The 20,206-nt window shown below is 40.5% G+C and overlaps 1 protein-coding gene and 1 long non-coding RNA gene across 2 annotated transcripts in view; one reads left to right on the plus strand and one right to left on the minus strand.

The window, feature by feature from the left end:
- The window catches only part of LOC138912474 (uncharacterized), a 199,026-nt gene extending 179,118 nt beyond the window's left edge, over nt 1-19,908 (minus strand). The window contains exons 1-4 of the long non-coding RNA XR_011418017.1: nt 19,762-19,908; nt 19,403-19,707; nt 10,242-10,817; nt 2,783-3,358 (exon numbers count right to left, since the gene is read on the minus strand). This is a non-coding gene — a long non-coding RNA (uncharacterized lncRNA). The remainder of the gene's footprint in view (nt 1-2,782; nt 3,359-10,241; nt 10,818-19,402; nt 19,708-19,761) is intronic.
- LOC138912499 (uncharacterized) lies at nt 4,759-6,391 on the plus strand. Its single transcript, XM_070213470.1, has 2 exons — nt 4,759-6,089; nt 6,154-6,391. The coding sequence occupies exon 1, from the start codon at nt 4,759-4,761 to the stop codon at nt 5,917-5,919; it is 1,161 nt and encodes a 386-aa protein (XP_070069571.1). The 3' UTR covers nt 5,920-6,089; nt 6,154-6,391.
- Nucleotides 19,909-20,206: the final 298 nt, after the last annotated feature.

Below are 20,206 nucleotides of genomic sequence, written 5' to 3' on the forward strand. Positions count from 1 at the left end.
TAATTGGCTTAATTGAAAATAATATTGAAGAGCAAAATCGTAATTATCTGATTGATGCCACTTTTAAAGTTTGTCCATTTGGAGATTTTAAGCAACTTTTAATAATTCACATAAAACATATGCAGAAGGTAAATTATATCTTTTAATTGACATAAATAGATTATTGTATTTTTTTCATTGCTTTAGATAACGCCGTTTATATTTGTATTGATGACGTGAAAAACTGAGCTACCAGCACTTGTTTGTGCACTCATAAAAATTAATTTCTAAATTTTGGAAATCTCGCCATTGAATCGGCCTACCTTTGAAAATAGAAAAAAAATTTCTTGTTATTAGAAAATTTGCCTTTGAATACAGAAAACCTTTCTTGATGGAAAAAATTCAAGAAAGAATTTTTCTTAAAAATGGAAAAATGAAAATCTCATATGTTTGTTTTGCCGTCGCAGCCAAAACATTTTTGTACGTATTTAAGGACAAAATCACCTTTGAATATATGAATGAAATGACCCTAGAATATAGAAAAGTAGCCATTGACTTTCTTCGGCTGCCATTTTGGGCCTTAGGGCCGGTTTCTCGAGTGCCGGCTAACATTTCTCGAACAGATAAAGTCCCTGCTAAGGCATTTTGGCTTTCTCGAGCATAAATGTGAGAACTAACTTTGACAGGGACTCGGAGTCCCTGTTAAGGGTTTTCGACTCGATAGAATGACAGCTGATTTCCCAAAGCCAACTAAGAAAAAGAAAAGAAATCACATCTGACTTTTCCCTTGAAATATACCCAAACAGCTGATGAAATAATCGAAGCACGCCATTTTTTGCGCTTTACACCACAATTCTGTGCGTTAACAGCACTCTTTAATTGTTTCTCGTTCAGATAAATTAAAGCAGTCGATTTGCTTTTACGAACAGTTTATCTGGTCTTTAAGTTTTTCGGACAGATAGCTATCAGGGACTTTGACAGGGACTCGAGAAACCGGCCCTTAATCGGATTTATTTCAATGCTCTGTCCGAATGTTAGTTGAATTATAGTTGTTAGTATCATGGAGAAGGTCATTGTTTTCATTAAGTTGTTGTTGTTGGCTCCGTTCATTTTCTTCTGTTTGCCTGGAATTATCATTGTATTTACTTCTATTAATTTTCTTCTTCTTTTTAAATTTCGATTTATAATGAATAATCTTTCTTCCTTTATTTGTTTCCTCAAAATGTTTTTCGTCAACTTTTCTTAAGGTGCCCGTCTTCTTAAATGGATTTGTAGTTTTGGACTTTACCAAAGGAGCTTGTCTATAATTTGTGTCTATTTCGGAATCATGACGTTTTTCATTTAGCTTTTCAGTTCTATTTATTTTCTTTTCTTGTGTGTCGTAATCAGGAGTTCCTGCATACATAAATATGTTGGCTGGAACTTGATTTGTAGCATTATGTTTTGTTTTATGATTATCACTATGGACGGCAGTCCATGTAGTGACGAAGCGCACCAGGAGAGTGTGCGAAGGCGACTACTATTATATAGCAGCAAAATTGAAAATCTGCTGTGATAGTCCGATCGTAATGAGTAATACACCAATCGAAAGGTATGCAAAAACTTAAAGGATTGCATACCAAGACTTTAAGAAAATTAATTGGCTTGGGAGAGAGAACGGTGAAAGTGAAAAAGGGCAAATTTCGAAATTTGGATCTGTTGGGGCCGGTGGGGATAAATGCCCCTCGCAAAAAAATACCCGTTGAATGAGGGGTCATATGATAAAATCCGACGCTCCGTTCAAAAGTTATAGCCAAAAGAAGATTTTCTTCTTCTTCCCAAAATGAAAATTTAATTCTGTTTGTCAGTTTGTCCGCTTGTCAGTTTGTCAGTTTGTCCAAAACATGTTTCTTAAGTTTTGAAAATTTAATATGACGTTCATCACATCGATATAAAAAACTTTTGCTCTACCACTTTTGGAAAAACTCGCTAGTTTAGCTGGAAAACAGCTATAAATAGCTAAAATTCGGAAACCGTAACTTCTATACTACTAAAGCTACAGACTTGTGCATCTCGTTTAAAAGGTATTTTTAAATGCTAAAAACGCCTTTCACATGCAATTTGTGTAAATGTAATAATTAAAAAGATATGAACAAAAGACAATTTTTTAAAACTTTTTTTTTAGCTTTTTTTTATTTTTCTCAAAAACGGCTGTAACGATTTTCTTGAAAACTTTAAACTGTATAGCCCTTGAGATTCCTTAAATTCACGTCACGTCACGTTTAAAAGTTATTTTTATACGAATATAGCCACTTTTGCCAGCTCGAACAACTAAAGCTTCCTGAGTATTGAATTTTGTGTGAGGGTATCCGAACTGTATTTTAGGGTCATGGAATCAGTAAATTTGCACTTAAGAGTTCCATATAGGAATCTTTTGTTCTACGACTTTTGGAAAAAGCCGCTACTTTAGCGGGAAAAAGCTAAAAATGACTAAATTTCGTTAGTTTGTAAGTTCTACACTACTAAAGGTACAGACATGTGCCATACCTCGTTTAAAAGGTATTTTGAAATACTTAAACGCCTTTTTAACTTAATTTGTTTAAATACAATGGCTTACAAATTATGATTGACCAATTTAAATTTAAATGTTTATATTAGCACCTATGAGAGCAAAAGTAAACAAACAAAAACTTCTGATATCAAATAAAAACACCTCTAAACGAGGTAAAAAACTAGTGACGATCGCACCTTCAACGTACAAAAGTTCTGATATCAACTTTTGTGACGAAAAATGATTTTAGATGCGACTAAATAAGTACGTTACCTTATTGTAGAGGGGGAGTGCCCCTCCCGCTATGATGGTGTTGTTAGCGTCGATAGCTGCGAATGTGGTTGATTCCGAAGTTTTGGATCCGTCAGTAAACAGCCAATGTTTTTCACCGAGGAGTTCTTTTTCATATTGAAATCGGGTGCGATGTACTGAACTGGGAGTATCGTTTTTTGTTCAGATTCGTAGGTTGGTGTTGATGCTAGGTTGGTTCCGAGACCAGGGTGGAGATGGCCCGGTCGATCTAAATCGGTTCGGTGGGGGAAGGTCCAAGTCCTTGCTAAGGTTGGCGCATATCCGGAGACTAGAAGGACATTTGTATCTCCTTCTTTCTTTGAACGTGTTTTTGAAGTCGTCAGCTAATAGCCGATTTGGAGTGGTGTATAATTTGGGTATGAGTCGAGTTGTAGTTTCCTTAATTCTATTGATGATGCTGGGTAGTCCGGACTAGAATGCACTTGGTCGGAGAGGTCGGAAAAGCGTAGATGGATCTGCGTGCAGCTGCGTGGTATGGTGGTTGAATTTTCTTGATATTTGAGGCTGCAGTCCATCCGAATATCGGCAGCCCGTAATCTATTTTAGAGAGAATTAATGCCCTCGTTATGTTAATTAAAGTACTAATATATACATGTGAGTATTTTGAGCATAGAAATTTAATGATATTTAGCGAGATTCTAAGTGCTTTCGTAGTCTAAAGCAGTGTTCTTTTAATGTAAGCCTAGAGTCGAAGGTAATTCCTAGGATTTTTAAATGATCGGTATGTCGAATGATTTTGTTGTTAAATACAATTTTAGGAAAGTTGCAATTTTTTTTTGGCAAATCACTATGGACGGCAGTCCATGTAGTGACGAAGCGCACCAGGAGAGTGTGCGAAGGCGACTACTATATATACACGAAGAAATGAAAATCTACTGTGATGGTCCGATCATAATGAATGATACACCTATCGAAAGGTATTGCGAAAACTAACAGGATTGCATACCAAGAATCTAAGAAAATCAATTGGCTTGGGAGAGAGAGACGTGAACGTGAAAAAGTGAATATTTCGAAATTTGGAGCTGTTGGGGCCGGTGGGGATAATTGCCCCCTCTCAATGTTTTAGTTGTATTCCTTTTGAAAATACCCGTCGAACGAGGGGTCATTTGTCAAAATCCGACGCTCCGTTCAAAAGTTATAGCCAAAATAAGATTTTCTTCGTCTTCCCAAAATGAAAATTTAATTCTGTTTGTCAGTTTGTCCAAAACATGTTTTCTAAGTTTTGAAAATTTAATATGACGTTCATCACATCGATATAAAAAACTTTTGCTCTACCACTTTTGGAAAAACTCGCTAGTTTAGCTGGAAAACAGCTATAAATAGCTAAAATTCGGAAACCGTAACTTCTATACTACTAAAGCTACAGACTTGTGCATCTCGTTTAAAAGGTATTTTTAAATGCTAAAAACGCCTTTCACATGCAATTTGTGTAAATGTAATAATTAAAAAGATATGAACAAAAGACAATTTTTTAAAACTTTTTTTTTAGCTTTTTTTTTTTTTTTTTATTTTGGCCGGCAGCCGTCGGGTACGCAGGGGGATCAACGGGGGACTCGTCCCCTGCCGTAACTGTGTGCACCGATGGTAGTGCGACTATACTCTCCCCGTGAGGGCGGCTAGAAGCAGGTCCATAGTCTAGCTATGACTATGGATGCTGACGAATCGTAGTCGGGCGGACCTGGGCAGGTCTTTAAAGTGCCTCCCCTCAAATCAGGCGTGTCAAGCGACCCGTGCCCGCTGACTTTCAGGTTCGCAGCTGAGGGGTTAATCCAGCTGTGTTTTAACGGAGCCTTCCCAGGGCCGGGCAACCCTGGGTCGGAAGTGGCCTTGCCGTGGCTTTGGGGCGGAGTCACGGTCGACTTTTTCATAGAGCCCCAACAACCCTCAGGCCCGCCGCGCTTGCCTGGTCGAGCAACGCGGGCGATCATGTACTGACAATGAAACCCAACACCGTAGCTTCGGACCTCACGGGGGAGGTTAAACCCCAAACCGATTCCGCTACCGTCGAGGTAGGGCCGCGAACACCCAGTCAGGGTGCTCCGGCTCCGATGGGAACGGAAGGGGCTGCTAAGACCAGCACCCCACTAGACAACAAGAACAACAACCCACACAGCAGCGGAACCCAGCCGGGTACCAGCAAGGCAGCCACCGCTACGCATCAGCAGCGTAAGGCCAAGGTCAGTCGGGCCCGTTTTATTCTCGGCAAGATAGCCAAGAATGAGGCAGAGGGCAAGACTGACCAGCGCGATGCGGAGGACAAGACTCGATGCCTTGCGGAGATCGCAGAATTCGAAGAATACATGAGGACGCGCCCGGAGGCCACTGTAACAAACACAAAAAGGGACCGCTCGCATGAGGCAAGCGTGAGCGCACCGAAACGGGCAAAGGACGCACAGGGGAGGCCAAGACCGACCTCCTTTGTGAAGAAGGCCAAGAAATTCAGCGACGTAGCCAGAGACAGCCTCGCGATGGCACTGGTGGACGACCTGCACGACGACGGACGCCTGCTGTCGGAGAAGTGGGAGGAGATCGAGATCAAGGTGGCCGACATGGTAGCTGAAAGGCTATCAGCCGTGCCAGACGGTCCGATCCCCTCCTTCGACTCGTCGGACATGGTCAGAGGGCACCGGGTGATCAAGTGCGATGACTCGTTCTCGAGGACCTTCCTGGCGGAATGCATATCCAAGATTGGAAATGCATGGGACGGCCTTAGCATTAGGCTCGTCCACGCCAGGGAGATTCCAAGGAGGCCGCGGGCTCGCATTTGGTTGCCAAAGGGGCAGACTGACCAAGGAAAGGTGCTGTCGCTGCTGAGGGCTCAGAACCCAGAAGTGCATACTGAGGACTGGGCAATACTCAAAGTAGAGAAGGAGATGAAGACGAGCCAGCCGTTCCTCTTCCTCATCAACCAGCGCTGCCTGCCGCAGCTTGAGAAGGCCGACTACACCATCCGGTACGGCCTACGGAAGGCCAAGATCAAGGTCTTCCTGGCAGAGCCGGATGATGTTCTCGAGGAGGTCGATGACACCAACAAGCTGTTGGATGACCTGGTCATCGACGACAAGACCCCAGACATAACACCCAACACCGATGCCTAAAGTCGTGCAGATTAACCTGAAGCGCAGCATGCATGCTTCAGCCAATCTTGCAGTTCTTCTCAGTGAGAGGAACATTGACATAGGCATCGTTCAAGAACCATGGACGCGAGACAGACAAATCTCGGGTCTAACACAACAAGGATATAAACTCTTTTATACTAACTCGACAGGTAGGCCGAGAGCAGGTATTATTATAAAGAATAACTATAACGCACTTCTATGCCCCAATCTTAGCACACCGGATCTAGCAGTTGCCAGATTCGTGGCGGCGGATGGGACATCGATGGTGATAGCCTCATCCTACATGGCCCATGATGAACCGGCTCCACCTGAGCCAGTCATCAAGCTGCTGCAATGGGCGGAAGATACTAAGACGACCCTGGTGCTCGGATGCGACGCTAACGCGAGGCACGCACTATGGGGAAGCTCGGAAACCAACGAAAGGGGTGAGTCTCTTTTTGATAATATTATCTGCCGCAACATCACCATATGTAACAGAGGTAACACACCCACCTTTATATTCCCAAGCACAAGGGAATTTTAGGGATGGGAAGAGGTGTTAGACCTCACTTTACAGACAGAATTTAGTAGATATAAGGTTGAAAAGTGGATAGTGTCGAAACAAAATTCCTTTTCAGATCACAGGTACATTTTGTTCGAAATTTCGATTCCGATTAGCAAACCGGAACCGAAACGTAACCCCCGTAGAACAAACTGGGACAAATTCGGTAAGATTGTCTACTCGAAAGTTAGCAACAGAAGAATACGGGTACAAACCTCTACGACGACCCTGGACAAGGAAGTAGAGGACCTAACAAACATTCTAAACAATGCATATAAGGAAACATGCAAGGTTTCATACTCTAAGAAACAACACCCTTTATGGTGGACCAAAGAGCTAGGCACTCTAAGAAAGAGGGCAAGAAAAGCCTATAACTCCAGCTATGCTACCAAGGAATGGGAGCCATACAAAGAAGCACAAAAAGCATACAAAAAAGCGATATACGCAGCCAAGAAAGACTCTTGGAGGACTTACTGCGAATCGCTAGAAGGTATAAAAGACTCGGCTAGACTAAGCAAGGTCCTTGCTAAAGGGTATAACAGCCCAACTCTACTACACAAACAAGACGGATCAGCGACTACAACGGTGGAAGAATCCCTAGAGACACTAGTGGATACACACTTTCCAGGCAACCTTCGAGAAAAGCCAGCACCTACTGAAGGTCAGAGGGCTCATCAACCAACACACACAAGGGATATCATAACCATTGAAAGAATCAACTGGGCGATAAACTCCTTCGACAAATATAAGAGTCCGGGGCCAGACGGCATTTTCCCGGCAATGCTTCAAGCAACACAGGTCAGCATCAGTAGGTGGCTGCAAGCCATTTACACGGCTTGCATCAGACTAACACACATACCGCTTCTATGGAAGGAAGCCAAAGTTGTATTTATACCAAAACCAGGAAGAAGAGGACATATCCTAGCAAAGGATTACAGGCCGATCAGCCTTACCTCATTCCTAATGAAAACGCTGGAACGAATGATCGATATTCATATCCGGGAAAACACCGAGAAGCAGCATCTATCGGACGCTCAGCATGCGTACCGAAAGGGCAGATCGACAGAAACGGCACTACACGAAGTAGTTTGCCACATAGAAAAATCGCTACATTTCAACCAATATACAATGGCCACCTTCTTAGATATAGAAGGTGCGTTCAATAATGTGAACGCCGAATCCATACTGAGCTCCCTCAACTCGATCGGCGTTGAAGGAGACATCAGAGCTTGGATCGGAGTTATGCTCACGAGCAGGACGATAACAGCCGAACTGAGTGGCACTTACCTCACACGCTTTGTGAAGAGAGGCACACCTCAGGGCGGGGTTCTATCGCCACTGCTCTGGCTCATCAACATGAACGACATATTGAGAGAACTCAATAGCGGAGGAGTAAAAGTAGTAGCCTACGCAGACGACGTAGTGTTGCTAGTATCAGGACCATTCCCAGATGTCATTAGTAATATAATGACGGGGGCCCTTAACCGACTAAATGAATGGGCAAAAACCTGCGGACTAGGTATAAACCCGAGTAAAACCGAACTGATGCTCTTCACGCGAAGAACAAAGATCCCAACATACAGCAAACCAAAAATAGATGGAATCGAACTCGAGCTATCGGATAAGGCTAAGTATCTAGGAGTGATACTAGACCCGAAGCTCTCGTGGAAACTGAACATCACGGAACGAGTAAGAAAGGCCAGCATAGCATTCTACTCGTGCAGGAAAATGTTTGGCAAAAACTGGGGTATACACCCTAAGATAATATTATGGCTTTATACAGCAGTGGTAAGGCCAATTCTCACATACGGGGCACTAGTCTGGTGGCCAGCCCTGACAAGAGCATACAATATTGCCAAGCTGACAAGAATACAAAGATCAGCTTGCGCAGGAGCTACAGGGGCATTAAGATCATGCCCGGCTGCCGCGTTGAACACTATTCTGGATATAATGCCGATAGAACTTTTCATAAAGGATACGGCAGCGCAGAGTGCGGCCAGACTGAAGGCAAGTAATTGCTGGAAAGGCTACCACACAGGGCACTGCCGTATCTTAGAGGACAACAACTATCTGGCAAAGAACAAGACGGATTATATGACAGCGGAGATAAGATTTGGAAACGGATTTACGACTACCTTTCCAACGAGGGAAGACTGGGAGAATGACAGAGTAACCGGACAAGATGAGGTATCACTCTACACTGACGGCTCCAAGATGGACTGTGGTGTAGGGGCTGGAATTTTCGCTGAAAGCTGGGGGATAGAATCGAAATTCCACCTCCCAGAATCAGCGACAGTTTTTCAGGCTGAGGTACTCGCTATTTTGGAAGCAGCCAAGCTTTCGATTCAGCAATGCCTCAGGAATACCAAGGTACGGATATACTCGGATAGCCAAGCGGCTATCAAATCTCTCGCAGCAGCAAGAACCAACTCGACACTAGTAGCCGATTGCAAGTCGGCTCTCAACATACTAGCAACAAACAACCATGTACAGATAACATGGGTGCCAGGGCACAATGATATACCAGGAAACGAAAAGGCGGATGAACTTGCACGAAAGGGGTCGGCAGACGACTCCTATACAACTAGTCTACCTGAATCCCTTAATACAGTCCAAGCAAGGATTCACGAACACTACAAAACACTAGCTAGTAAAAGTTGGTCAGAAAAGCAGGGTCTTAGGAGATCAAAGCTCTGCTGGCCAACCATCAATAGCAAGAGAACTCGAGAACTAATATCCAAAAGCAAAAGGGATATTAGAAGGATCACGGCACTCATCACAGGCCATTGGGCCATTGGCACGCAAGCCATGAAGATGGGGCTTCCGTACAATGCTAATTGCAGGAGCTGCAAAGAAACAGACACACAGGAGACACCTGAGCACATGATGTGTCATTGCCCAGCACTAAACCATATCAGGGCGAGATACTTCGGGGCGTATCAGCTGGAATCATTGGGAGAAATAGGAAAGCAGAGGATAACTGCAATCCTAGGTTTTCTAAATGATGCAGGCTGGTACTGAAGAGAACGCGGAGACAACAATTTACGAGGGTGTGGATCAAAACGGAGCTCAGCTCTACTTGGAGGCTCTCAGAGAGGACCTCACCACTTCTACCTACCTACCTTTTTTTATTTTTCTCAAAAACGGCTGTAACGATTTTCTTGAAAACTTTAAACTGTATAGCCCTTGAGATTCCTTAAATTCACGTCACGTCACGTTTAAAAGTTATTTTTATACGAATATAGCCACTTTTGCCAGCTCGAACAACTAAAGCTTCCTGAGTATTGAATTTTCTGTGAGGGTATCCGAACTGTATTTTAGGGTCATGGAATCAGTAAATTTGCACTTAAGAGTTCCATATAGGAATCTTTTGTTCTACGACTTTTGGAAAAAGCCGCTACTTTAGCGGGAAAAAGCTAAAAATGACTAAATTTCGTTAGTTTGTAAGTTCTACACTACTAAAGGTACAGACATGTGCCATACCTCGTTTAAAAGGTATTTTGAAATACTTAAACGCCTTTTTAACTTAATTTGTTTAAATACAATGGCTTACAAATTATGATTGACCAATTTAAATTTAAATGTTTATATTAGCACCTATGAGAGCAAAAGTAAACAAACAAAAACTTCTGATATCAAATAAAAACACCTCTAAACGAGGTAAAAAACTAGTGACGATCGCACCTTCAACGTACAAAAGTTCTGATATCAACTTTTGTGACGAAAAATGATTTTAGATGCGACTAAATAAGTACGTTACCTTATTGTAGAGGGGGAGTGCCCCTCCCGCTATGATGGTGTTGTTAGCGTCGATAGCTGCGAATGTGGTTGATTCCGAAGTTTTGGATCCGTCAGTAAACAGCCAATGTTTTTCACCGAGGAGTTCTTTTTCATATTGAAATCGGGTGCGATGTACTGAACTGGGAGTATCGTTTTTTGTTCAGATTCGTAGGTTGGTGTTGATGCTAGGTTGGTTCCGAGACCAGGGTGGAGATGGCCCGGTCGATCTAAATCGGTTCGGTGGGGGAAGGTCCAAGTCCTTGCTAAGGTTGGCGCATATCCGGAGACTAGAAGGACATTTGTATCTCCTTCTTTCTTTGAACGTGTTTTTGAAGTCGTCAGCTAATAGCCGATTTGGAGTGGTGTATAATTTGGGTATGAGTCGAGTTGTAGTTTCCTTAATTCTATTGATGATGCTGGGTAGTCCGGACTAGAATGCACTTGGTCGGAGAGGTCGGAAAAGCGTAGATGGATCTGCGTGCAGCTGCGTGGTATGGTGGTTGAATTTTCTTGATATTTGAGGCTGCAGTCCATCCGAATATCGGCAGCCCGTAATCTATTTTAGAGAGAATTAATGCCCTCGTTATGTTAATTAAAGTACTAATATATACATGTGAGTATTTTGAGCATAGAAATTTAATGATATTTAGCGAGATTCTAACTGCTTTCGTAGTCTAAAGCAGTGTTCTTTTAATGTAAGCCTAGAGTCGAAGGTAATTCCTAGGATTTTTAAATGATCGGTATGTCGAATGATTTTGTTGTTAAATACAATTTCAGGAAAGTTGCAATTTTTTTTTGGCAAATCACTATGGACGGCAGTCCATGTAGTGACGAAGCGCACCAGGAGAGTGTGCGAAGGCGACTACTATATATACACGAAGAAATGAAAATCTACTGTGATGGTCCGATCATAATGAATGATACACCTATCGAAAGGTATTGCGAAAACTAACAGGATTGCATACCAAGAATCTAAGAAAATCAATTGGCTTGGGAGAGAGAGACGTGAACGTGAAAAAGTGAATATTTCGAAATTTGGAGCTGTTGGGGCCGGTGGGGATAATTGCCCCCTCTCAATGTTTTAGTTGTATTCCTTTTGAAAATACCCGTCGAACGAGGGGTCATTTGTCAAAATCCGACGCTCCGTTCAAAAGTTATAGCCAAAATAAGATTTCCTTCGTCTTCCCAAAATGAAAATTTAATTCTGTTTGTCAGTTTGTCAGTTTGTCCAAAACATGTTTTCTAAGTTTTGAAAATTTAATATGACGTTCATCACATCGATATAAAAAACTTTTGTTCTACCACTTTTGGAAAAACTCGCTAGTTTAGCGGGAAAACAGCTATAAGTAGCTAAAATTCGGAAAGCCGTAACTTCTATACTACTAAAGCTACAGACTTGTGTTATATCTCGTATGAAAGGTATTTTTAAATGCTATAAACGCTTTCTATATGCATATTTGTGTAAATGTAATAGTTTAAAAAATATGAACAAGAGACAATTTTTTAAAACTTTTTTTTTAGCTTTTTTTTATTTTTCTCAAAAACGGTTTTCTTTAAAACTTTAAACTGTATAGCCCTTGAGATTCCTTAAATTTTGATATATAATACATTACTGTAAAAAGTCGCGTTTAAAAGTTATTTTTATACGAAAATAGCCACTTTTGCAAGCTCGAACTACTAACCAGTGTTGGGAAAGGTACTGTGTTTTTTTACCTAGGTAAGGTAAAAGGTATTGGGCAAAAATAAATACCTAGGTAAGGTAAAGGTACTTCAATTTCCCAGTACCTAGGTAAAGGTATAAGGTAAATCAAATAAAAACACCTCTTAACGAGGTAAAAAACTAGTGACGATCGCACCTTCAACATACAAAAGTTCTGATATCAACATTTGTGACGAAAAATTATTACACTCGTCATTAAATAGACTTTCTAATATTTTCTCATTCGGCACGCTGCAATAGAAAATGCCTGTGAAGGGAAAAAGGCTGGAATAGTTTGCTAGGGCGGGCCGAATGAGAAAATATTAGAAAGTCTATTTAATGACGAGTGTAATAATTTTTCGTCACAAATGTTGATATCAGAACTTTTGTATGTTGAAGGTGCGATCGTCACTAGTTTTTTACCTCGTTAAGAGGTGTTTTTATTTGATATGTAAGACCTGACATTTTTCAATGGAAAGAGATGCCCCAGATCAAGCGCCCCACTGATCCAGCTCGTTTAGAACGTTTGAGAAGGTATCTTTTACGGAATTTAGATCTTTCTTCTTGATGAAAATAAATGCGTCATCAGTATATAGAGAAATGGAAATGTCTTTGTGTCTGCTAAAAATTGAAGATATTTGCTCAAAAGCAATCATGAAGAGTACCACCGATAGAGGGGAACCCTGAGAAATGCCATTGTGGAGCTTGTGTAGATTACAGGTAGAGTTATTTACTCGGACCCTGAAAGTTCTATTGATCATAAAGGCTTTGATAATGTTATAAAGCCTTGGACCAACGCCCCAGAGTTCAAGTTGGCATAACATTGAATGTAACCCCACGCGATCGAAAGCCTTTTCAAAATCCGTAGCCAGAACGGATACATGATTTTTTGTGGAAAGGGCTTTCGACGCGAAGTGTTGAAATCTCAACAGAGCGTCCATGGTACTGTGGCTCTTTTTGAATGCAATCTGGTAATGCGAGATACGGTTTTATTGGGTGGTAAACCACATTAGTCTGCGTGCGATCATTTTCTCGACTGTTTTCACTAGGCAAGAGAGAAGTAAAATGGGACGGAAGCTATTTTTTTCTTGGTTGTTTTTATTGGGTTTCGGTATAGGGATTACCGTGGCTGTCTTCCAGTTATGTGGGTAGGATCCTGTTTGAAGCATTGTGTTAAAGACCTCTAACAGTTTATCTTTAACAGCTGATGGTAGGTTTTTAAGCATGGGATAAAATATTCTGTCAAAACCGGGACTTTTTCCCTTTGCCGTTTGGATTGCTATATCTAATTCGAATTGTGTAAAATTTAAGTCGAGCTGCCTCGCGGAGGAAGATATTGAAGTGGGCTGGTATGTGTTGTTTAAATAGCTTTGTTTTGATTGAGAGTACTGCTGGGAGAAGTTGTGGTCAGCCGAGTACTCTGACCAACTAACCCCAAATTCCTCTGCAATTTTCTTCGGACAGGTAAGAAGACCTGTTTCTGTTTTTAAATATTTAATGGGGGTGGGGGGTACCCCAGCTAGGCGCTTGACGTCGGATCATATCTTTTTGGGTGTAGTGAGAGGTGAAATTCGGGACGTGAAGTTTTGAAAGCAGGTGCGTTTGGCAGCTAGTAGAGCCTTTCTGAAGCCAGCATTGGCTCTTTTGTAGCGTAAGAGATTTGGAATTGTAATGTCCGCTTTGTACTGGTGAAATAGATCCTTTTTTTCATCCCTTAGCTCCTGGAGCGAGTTGTTCCACCAGGGGACTTTGGCTTTGTGTGGAATGCTTTTTGTTTGTGGGATGCTGCAGTTTGCCGTTGCCCTTATGCATTTTGTGATTTGGGCCATTTGGCTGTTAAGGCAGCCAGCTTTCCAAGTCGATGAGATACTTGAGCATTTTTTTTTTAAAGCTGTCCCAATTGGCTAAGTCGGTTTTGTATTTTGGTAGTGGGGGGATCTGTCAGTACTGAATCGGATTGATACCATGGTTGTGATTGGGAAGTGATCGCTGCCGTACAAATTAGAAGCGATAGACCAGTCACATATGTGCGCAAGTTGTGGGGATATCAGGGAGATAGCGTATTGTGGGTCGAGAGGTGAGTAGCTGAGCCGTCATTTAGAGTAATTAAGTTAAGATCAGCGATAGTGCGCTCCAGGGCTTTACCCCAGGAGTTGGCTTTTGGCGATCCCCATAGCGGGCTCCAAGAGTTGAAGTCTCCCAACACTATAAAGGGGCCGGAAATATGGTTTAAAGATTTAGTTATGTCGGTACTCCGGAAACTCTGGCAGGGTGGGATGTACATATTAATTATGGTGATGGGCCGGTCCAGATCAAGCTGGAGAGCTGAGCATAATATGTCTGAAGTAATCCGATTGTGGGTATGGGGGATGTGTCGTTTAATGAGCACTCCAATACCTTGTTTAGCTGACGTGTTTTGGGGGAGGTTACAGAAATAAGCTAAATAGGCCTTTGGGCAAATAAAGCTATTTGAGTCGTTGGGCAGATGGGTTTCCTGTAGGCATATGATATCTGGCGAATTGTCATTAATGAGTAGAGATAGTTGGTTGTCATTGTTTATAATTCCATTTATATTCCATTGGATGATTTTTATAGTCATTTATTTAAATAAGAAAAAAAGGGCGTACAGGGGGGCGCTTTTAGAGATCTTGTTCCATTGAAGATTCTGAGTCTGAATGTTTTTTTCCAGGGAACGAAAATAACTGTTATTGTAAATTTTTCATACAAAAAAATCACGCACTTAGAAGGATCCTAAAAATTTTTTAAATACACCACAATTTTTATTAGCCATTGTAGTTTACAAATCCGTAATGATTTTTATAATAAAACTCAAAAAATAACTGTTATTTGTTGATTTTTATGTATAACAGTTATTCCCTTAACATGTTTGAAAAAATGAAATAATTAAAAAAAAACATGCTAACAGTGTTTTATATAATTTACTAAAAATTTGTTAAAAAAGGCAAGCGCGCATATTGTATAACTATATTTTTTTTTAATTTGTTTTACCAACAAAATCGCCATAAATCAAGTTTGAGTTTTATTTTTGATCACGACGAATAACTGTTATTTGTCAACTTTTATTAAAAAACTCAAAAAATAACAGTTATTCTTTGAGTTTTACTTTACAAATCCGAAAATAACTGTTAAAGTGTGATTTTTAAAATAAAACTTATAACAGTTACGGTCCCTGTTATTTAGACGCACCTAAAATCATTTTTCGTCACAAAAGTTGATATCAGAACTTTTGTACGTTGAAGGTGCGATCGTCACTAGTTTTTTACCTCGTTTAGAGGTGTTCTTATTTGATATACTTTATAGGGTCGGAAATGCTTCCTTCTAGCTGTTACATACTTTTGCACGAATACAATATACCCTTTTACTTTACGAGAAACGGGTATAATAAGGAATTTGTAAATTTAAAATAAGTAGCAAATTTTAAGGTATGCATAGTTTTCAGTTTTAATTTCCGCAGGCGAAGCTGCGGGCTGCAGACCCTGCTAGTTTAACATAAAACAAGAAAGGAAGCTACCTTCGGCCAGCCGAAGCTTATATACCCCTGTAGATAAAGTAATGCTCACTCGGTGCAGTTCCAGGGATTCCAGATTCAGCGTTTCTATTTTAATTTTGTTTATACATAAGTAGTCAAGAATCAAAACGCCTACTTCCTACAAAGTAACAATGAATTTTCTGATGTTTGTTTAAATATTCCTATGGGAGCCTTAAGATATAGTGGTCCGATCCGGCTCGCTCCGACATATGTACTACCTGCAATAGAAAGAAGACTTTCGGGAGAGTTTCATCGCGATGGCTTTAAAACTGAGAGACTAGTTCGCATAGAAACGGACAGACTGACAGACGGACATGGCTAGATAGACTCGGCTATTGGTGCTGATCAAGAATATATATACTTTATGTGGTCGGAAACGTCTCCTTCACCGCGTTCCAAACATCTGACTGAAATTATAATACCCTCTACAAGGGTATAATTAGGGTTTCTTTTGGGCAAAATAATTTTGATCTTGGGAAGCAAGGTCATGCCTGCTGAGTGTCTCGCCAAAAACTTTTCAGCTAAAATAAATCTCAAAGCAGTGTTGAACTTAATGTTTATTCTCTAAGAATACTATCATGAGTACTTGCCAGAAAAGGCACAGCAGGCTTACCTATGAAAAACGGCCCCCAGCGATTTTTAAAAATTTTGAATCAGCGATGGTAGATAATTAGAATAAGAGTATGGAAACCAATTTTCAAAGCTATTGGACATTTGGCTGAGGACTAGTCGTCTGGAATCCAAAAATGTATTTAAGCTTATATCTGACCAACGGAAACGCTTAAATTTGTGATGACAAATCGAAGGGATAAGAAATAGATCCTCGCTAAAGAAGCTTGGAATTTTTAAGATTTTTTAAAAGTGCAGAAAACCGCGATTAAAGTTTTCAAAAAAATGTTTGACCACTTTAAACTTTTGGCAACCTCACAATTTTTTACAGTTCCTGTGTCTTTTAACCATTGAATTAATAAAAAAAATCATAATTTTATAGGGGGTGCAACAGTGTCGAAGAAAGGAAAAACTAGATTTCAATTAGTTTTGTGGGATGTTTGATCCCAAGCGTGGCTTGTAGATCAATATAAGTTTGTATATGAGGCCTCTTCCCGGAGGTCAGGAAGGAAGACCGCGGAGTTATAAGATGTGTTGATAACTGATTTATTGTGAGCTTGGTACATGGTTATATACTACTTGGAAATGAGGAAGTTAAGTGTAAAGAATAGTGGAATGGGTTGCATTCTGGAGTAGGTCAGTATGTTTTGACTATGGCAGCGGTTAGCGTAGTTGGATCGGCTGACACTGCAGAATGTGCTGACCCCTTGGCGGGTCAGTGAGACATTGACTATGTAGAATATGCTGATCAGCACTTATTATCTGCCTTGGGTGCAACTGGACGCCTGGTACTGTTACCAAACTGTAGTACTGCTTGATTTGTTGGTCGTTGGTCATGTTGAGCAACATTGAGAACAAACATGGGACGTTTTCTACAACCCGGCCACCCCAGTTTTTTTTTAAGTTTTTGAAGTGCACAGTACCAACTTGATTGCAAAGCACATTGCTTCCAATATTTATTCTCATACCTATTTTGGCACTATCATCACTCTTTTGCCGTATTTTGGCGTTAGAAAGAAAACACGAAATCAATTTTATCTTGCGAGCAGAAAGCACGATTTGCATAATTCAGAAGCAGAAATATCTGTCTTTCAACCGCCGATTACGAGATAAAAACATGATGCTTTCAGACCATAGATGACCCAGCGATATCATTTTTTAAGTTCAAAAGTAGGATTTCGGCCAATGGGTATGTTTTAAAAATACCATTCTATTTTTCGCAAAGAGAACTTAATATACTGGGTGAATTCTTTAGTTCGTTTTTGTATTACTTAACTGTCAAAAATAGTGATAACTAATAGGTAATACCCAAAACTGTATATGCTTTGGAAAAAAGTAATAGGTCAATGAGAAGAATTCATAGCGAATTGCTCAACGGAGATCCCACTATTTTTCAAACTTACGCGGTTTTCTGCACTTTTAACAAGTCTTACAAATTCCAAGCTTCTTTAGCGAGGATCTATTTCTTATCCCTTTGATTTGTCATCACAACTTTTCAGTTAAGCGTTTCCGTTGGTCAGATATAAGCTTAAATACGTTTTTGGATTGCAGACGATTACTCCTCAGCCAAATGTCCAATAGCTTTGAAAATTGGTTTCCATACTCTTATTCTAATTATCTACCATCGCCGTTTTCCATAGGTAAGTCTGCTATGCCCTTTCCAACAAACTTAATCTCTAATGACTTTTCCTAGGTGTACCGAATCTAATAATTGGAGGAATAATATTGATTGGTGCGAATTCGAACTTTTCGCAAATTTCACAGTCCGAAACCATACATTTAGTGTTGATAAGGAAGTAAAGATTGAGCAATAAAATAATCAATGTTCAGCACCTGCAAGAACGTGCGATGTGTGAATTCCGTCGATCACCTTAAGGCTCAAATTAGGAAATTATACAAAAATTTAAATTTCACTTTAGAATTTTCCTTTGGTAGCGACACGAACAGTTAAAAAATCTTTGTTTATATTAAGTGGGAGGAATTTGAGATGTCAAGTAATTTCTCTTTAAAGTTCACCACAATGCCCTTAATAATTATGTACAGTTGCTTGAGGTGTCCCAATTCGCAAAGAATTACTTCATTATACCCTTGCAGAGGGTATTATGATTTCAGTCAGAAGTTTGCAACGCAGTGAAGGAGACGTTTCCGACCCCATAAAGTATATATATTCTTGATCAGCATCACTAGACGAGTCGATCTAGCCATGTCCGTCTGTCCGTCTGTCCGTCTGTCCGTCCGTCTGTCCGTCTGTCTGTTTCTACGCAAACGAGTCTCTCAGTTTTTGAGCTATCGGGATGAAACTTTCCCAAAAGTCTTCTTTCTATTGCAGGTAGTATATATGTCGGAACCAACCGGATCGGACAACTATATCTTATAGCTCCCATAGGAAGGATCGGAAAAGAAAACGTTAAAAAAATTCTAGCTTCGGTGTTTTTGAAATATTACCTTCTACTTTTGGGGATGTTATTTTTTAAATATTTCTGAATTTCGAATTAAATATTTAAAAAATCGGACTACTATATCATATAGCTGCCATAGGAACGATCGGTAAATTAATGGAAAAGTAATAGGAAATAAATTCTAGCTTCTTTGGTTTTTATTGTATTATCTTCTACTCTAGGATATGACTCTAAATATTTCCGAATTTCAATTTTAATTTGATCAAAATCGGACGACTATATCATATAGCTGCCATAGGAACGATTGGAAAATTATGGAGAAATATAAGAAAATTGAACATTTTTGCGATTTGTTAATTAATAGGAATGATCTGCAAGGGTATATAAGCTTCGGCTGGCCGAAGCTAGCTTCCTTTCTTGTTTTACTTCAGATTACTTCATTCATAAAAAACGTACAAAACACTTAAGGTTAGCTTGCCCATGGCAACTGCTTAGGAGTCAATTAATGTTAACTTGCCCATGGCAGATTTACCAATGGGTATACACTTCAGGAATATTCTTCATTCAACAATTCGACGATAGGTTTTTACGTTAGCAACTAAAAGGTAAATTAAATTGTTCTCAAAATTGTACGGGGTGGATATTTGAACTTTCAATTATGTAAATGGACTCAGATTGAGGTTAATTTACGGTCGGCTATGCGGCACCGCAGTCGACAGGCCTGTGGACGGTGTATGTAAATATGGGTGTGTATGGTCTATGATGTGTGTGTGCTGGGTGAACTACAAAATTTTGTTAGTTAACAGTCAATCTAATGCCAATAATACATACTTCACCCGTTTAATAAGCCTATGGTCTACAAAACTTAAATCTAGATTTAATACCTCAAAAATAAATGCTGATGCAGTCAGAGCCACTGCCATGATCGGTTGGTGAATCCTTAGGTAGGTCGTTGAGATGGCCAAGGTACGCTCGGGGCTTAGGCTACGCAAAAGTAATCAGGAAAATCTCCCGTACAAAACAGAATTGCCAGGGTTTCCTGGGGCGACTGGCGATAGGATAATGAACTGCTGATGGTCGGGATGTCAACGTGGCTCGGCTCGAGATGTAGGCCGGTTCCACGTGTGGGCGACAAGAGTGGGCCAAAATCGAGCACCTGGCGATTTCTTCAAATACCGATCCGCACTTCCTAATAATTGCCTATTAGTATTCGTTTATAGAGGGCTTAAGTCCCTATGCTCACCTAATATGTTTTTTTGACTATCAGTTGCAGGTTAGGTTTACTGCCAACGAAAATCCAGCCAGCCAAACGTTGGGAATTCGGAAATCTCGTTGTTTTTTTGTTTTCTTAGTTCCTGATGGATCTGGTTGGATGGTTGGGGCGGTAAGAAAGCCCGATGTGGTGCGTTTAGATACGCAAAAACTTAGCACTCACTTGACACAATTCGATTGCAATTAAAACGCGTGTGCTTTGGCCGAAAGATGAAGAATAGGAGAACGAAAAACTGCAATGGCCGCTGCAAGCTGCTGTCAACTGTCATTCCGACAAGCAGTGTTGGAAAATACTGACATATCGTTTGATATTTTCTGGGAGTTGAGGTTGCCACAAAGTTGCGGAACCAGCAGCGCTAGTTTTTATACCCGTTACTCGTAGAGTAAAAAGGTATATTGTATTCGTGCAAAAGTAT

The sequence above is a fragment of the Drosophila takahashii genome, chromosome 2R (assembly GCF_030179915.1).
Source record: "Drosophila takahashii strain IR98-3 E-12201 chromosome 2R, DtakHiC1v2, whole genome shotgun sequence".
NCBI lineage: Eukaryota > Metazoa > Arthropoda > Insecta > Diptera > Drosophilidae > Drosophila > Drosophila takahashii.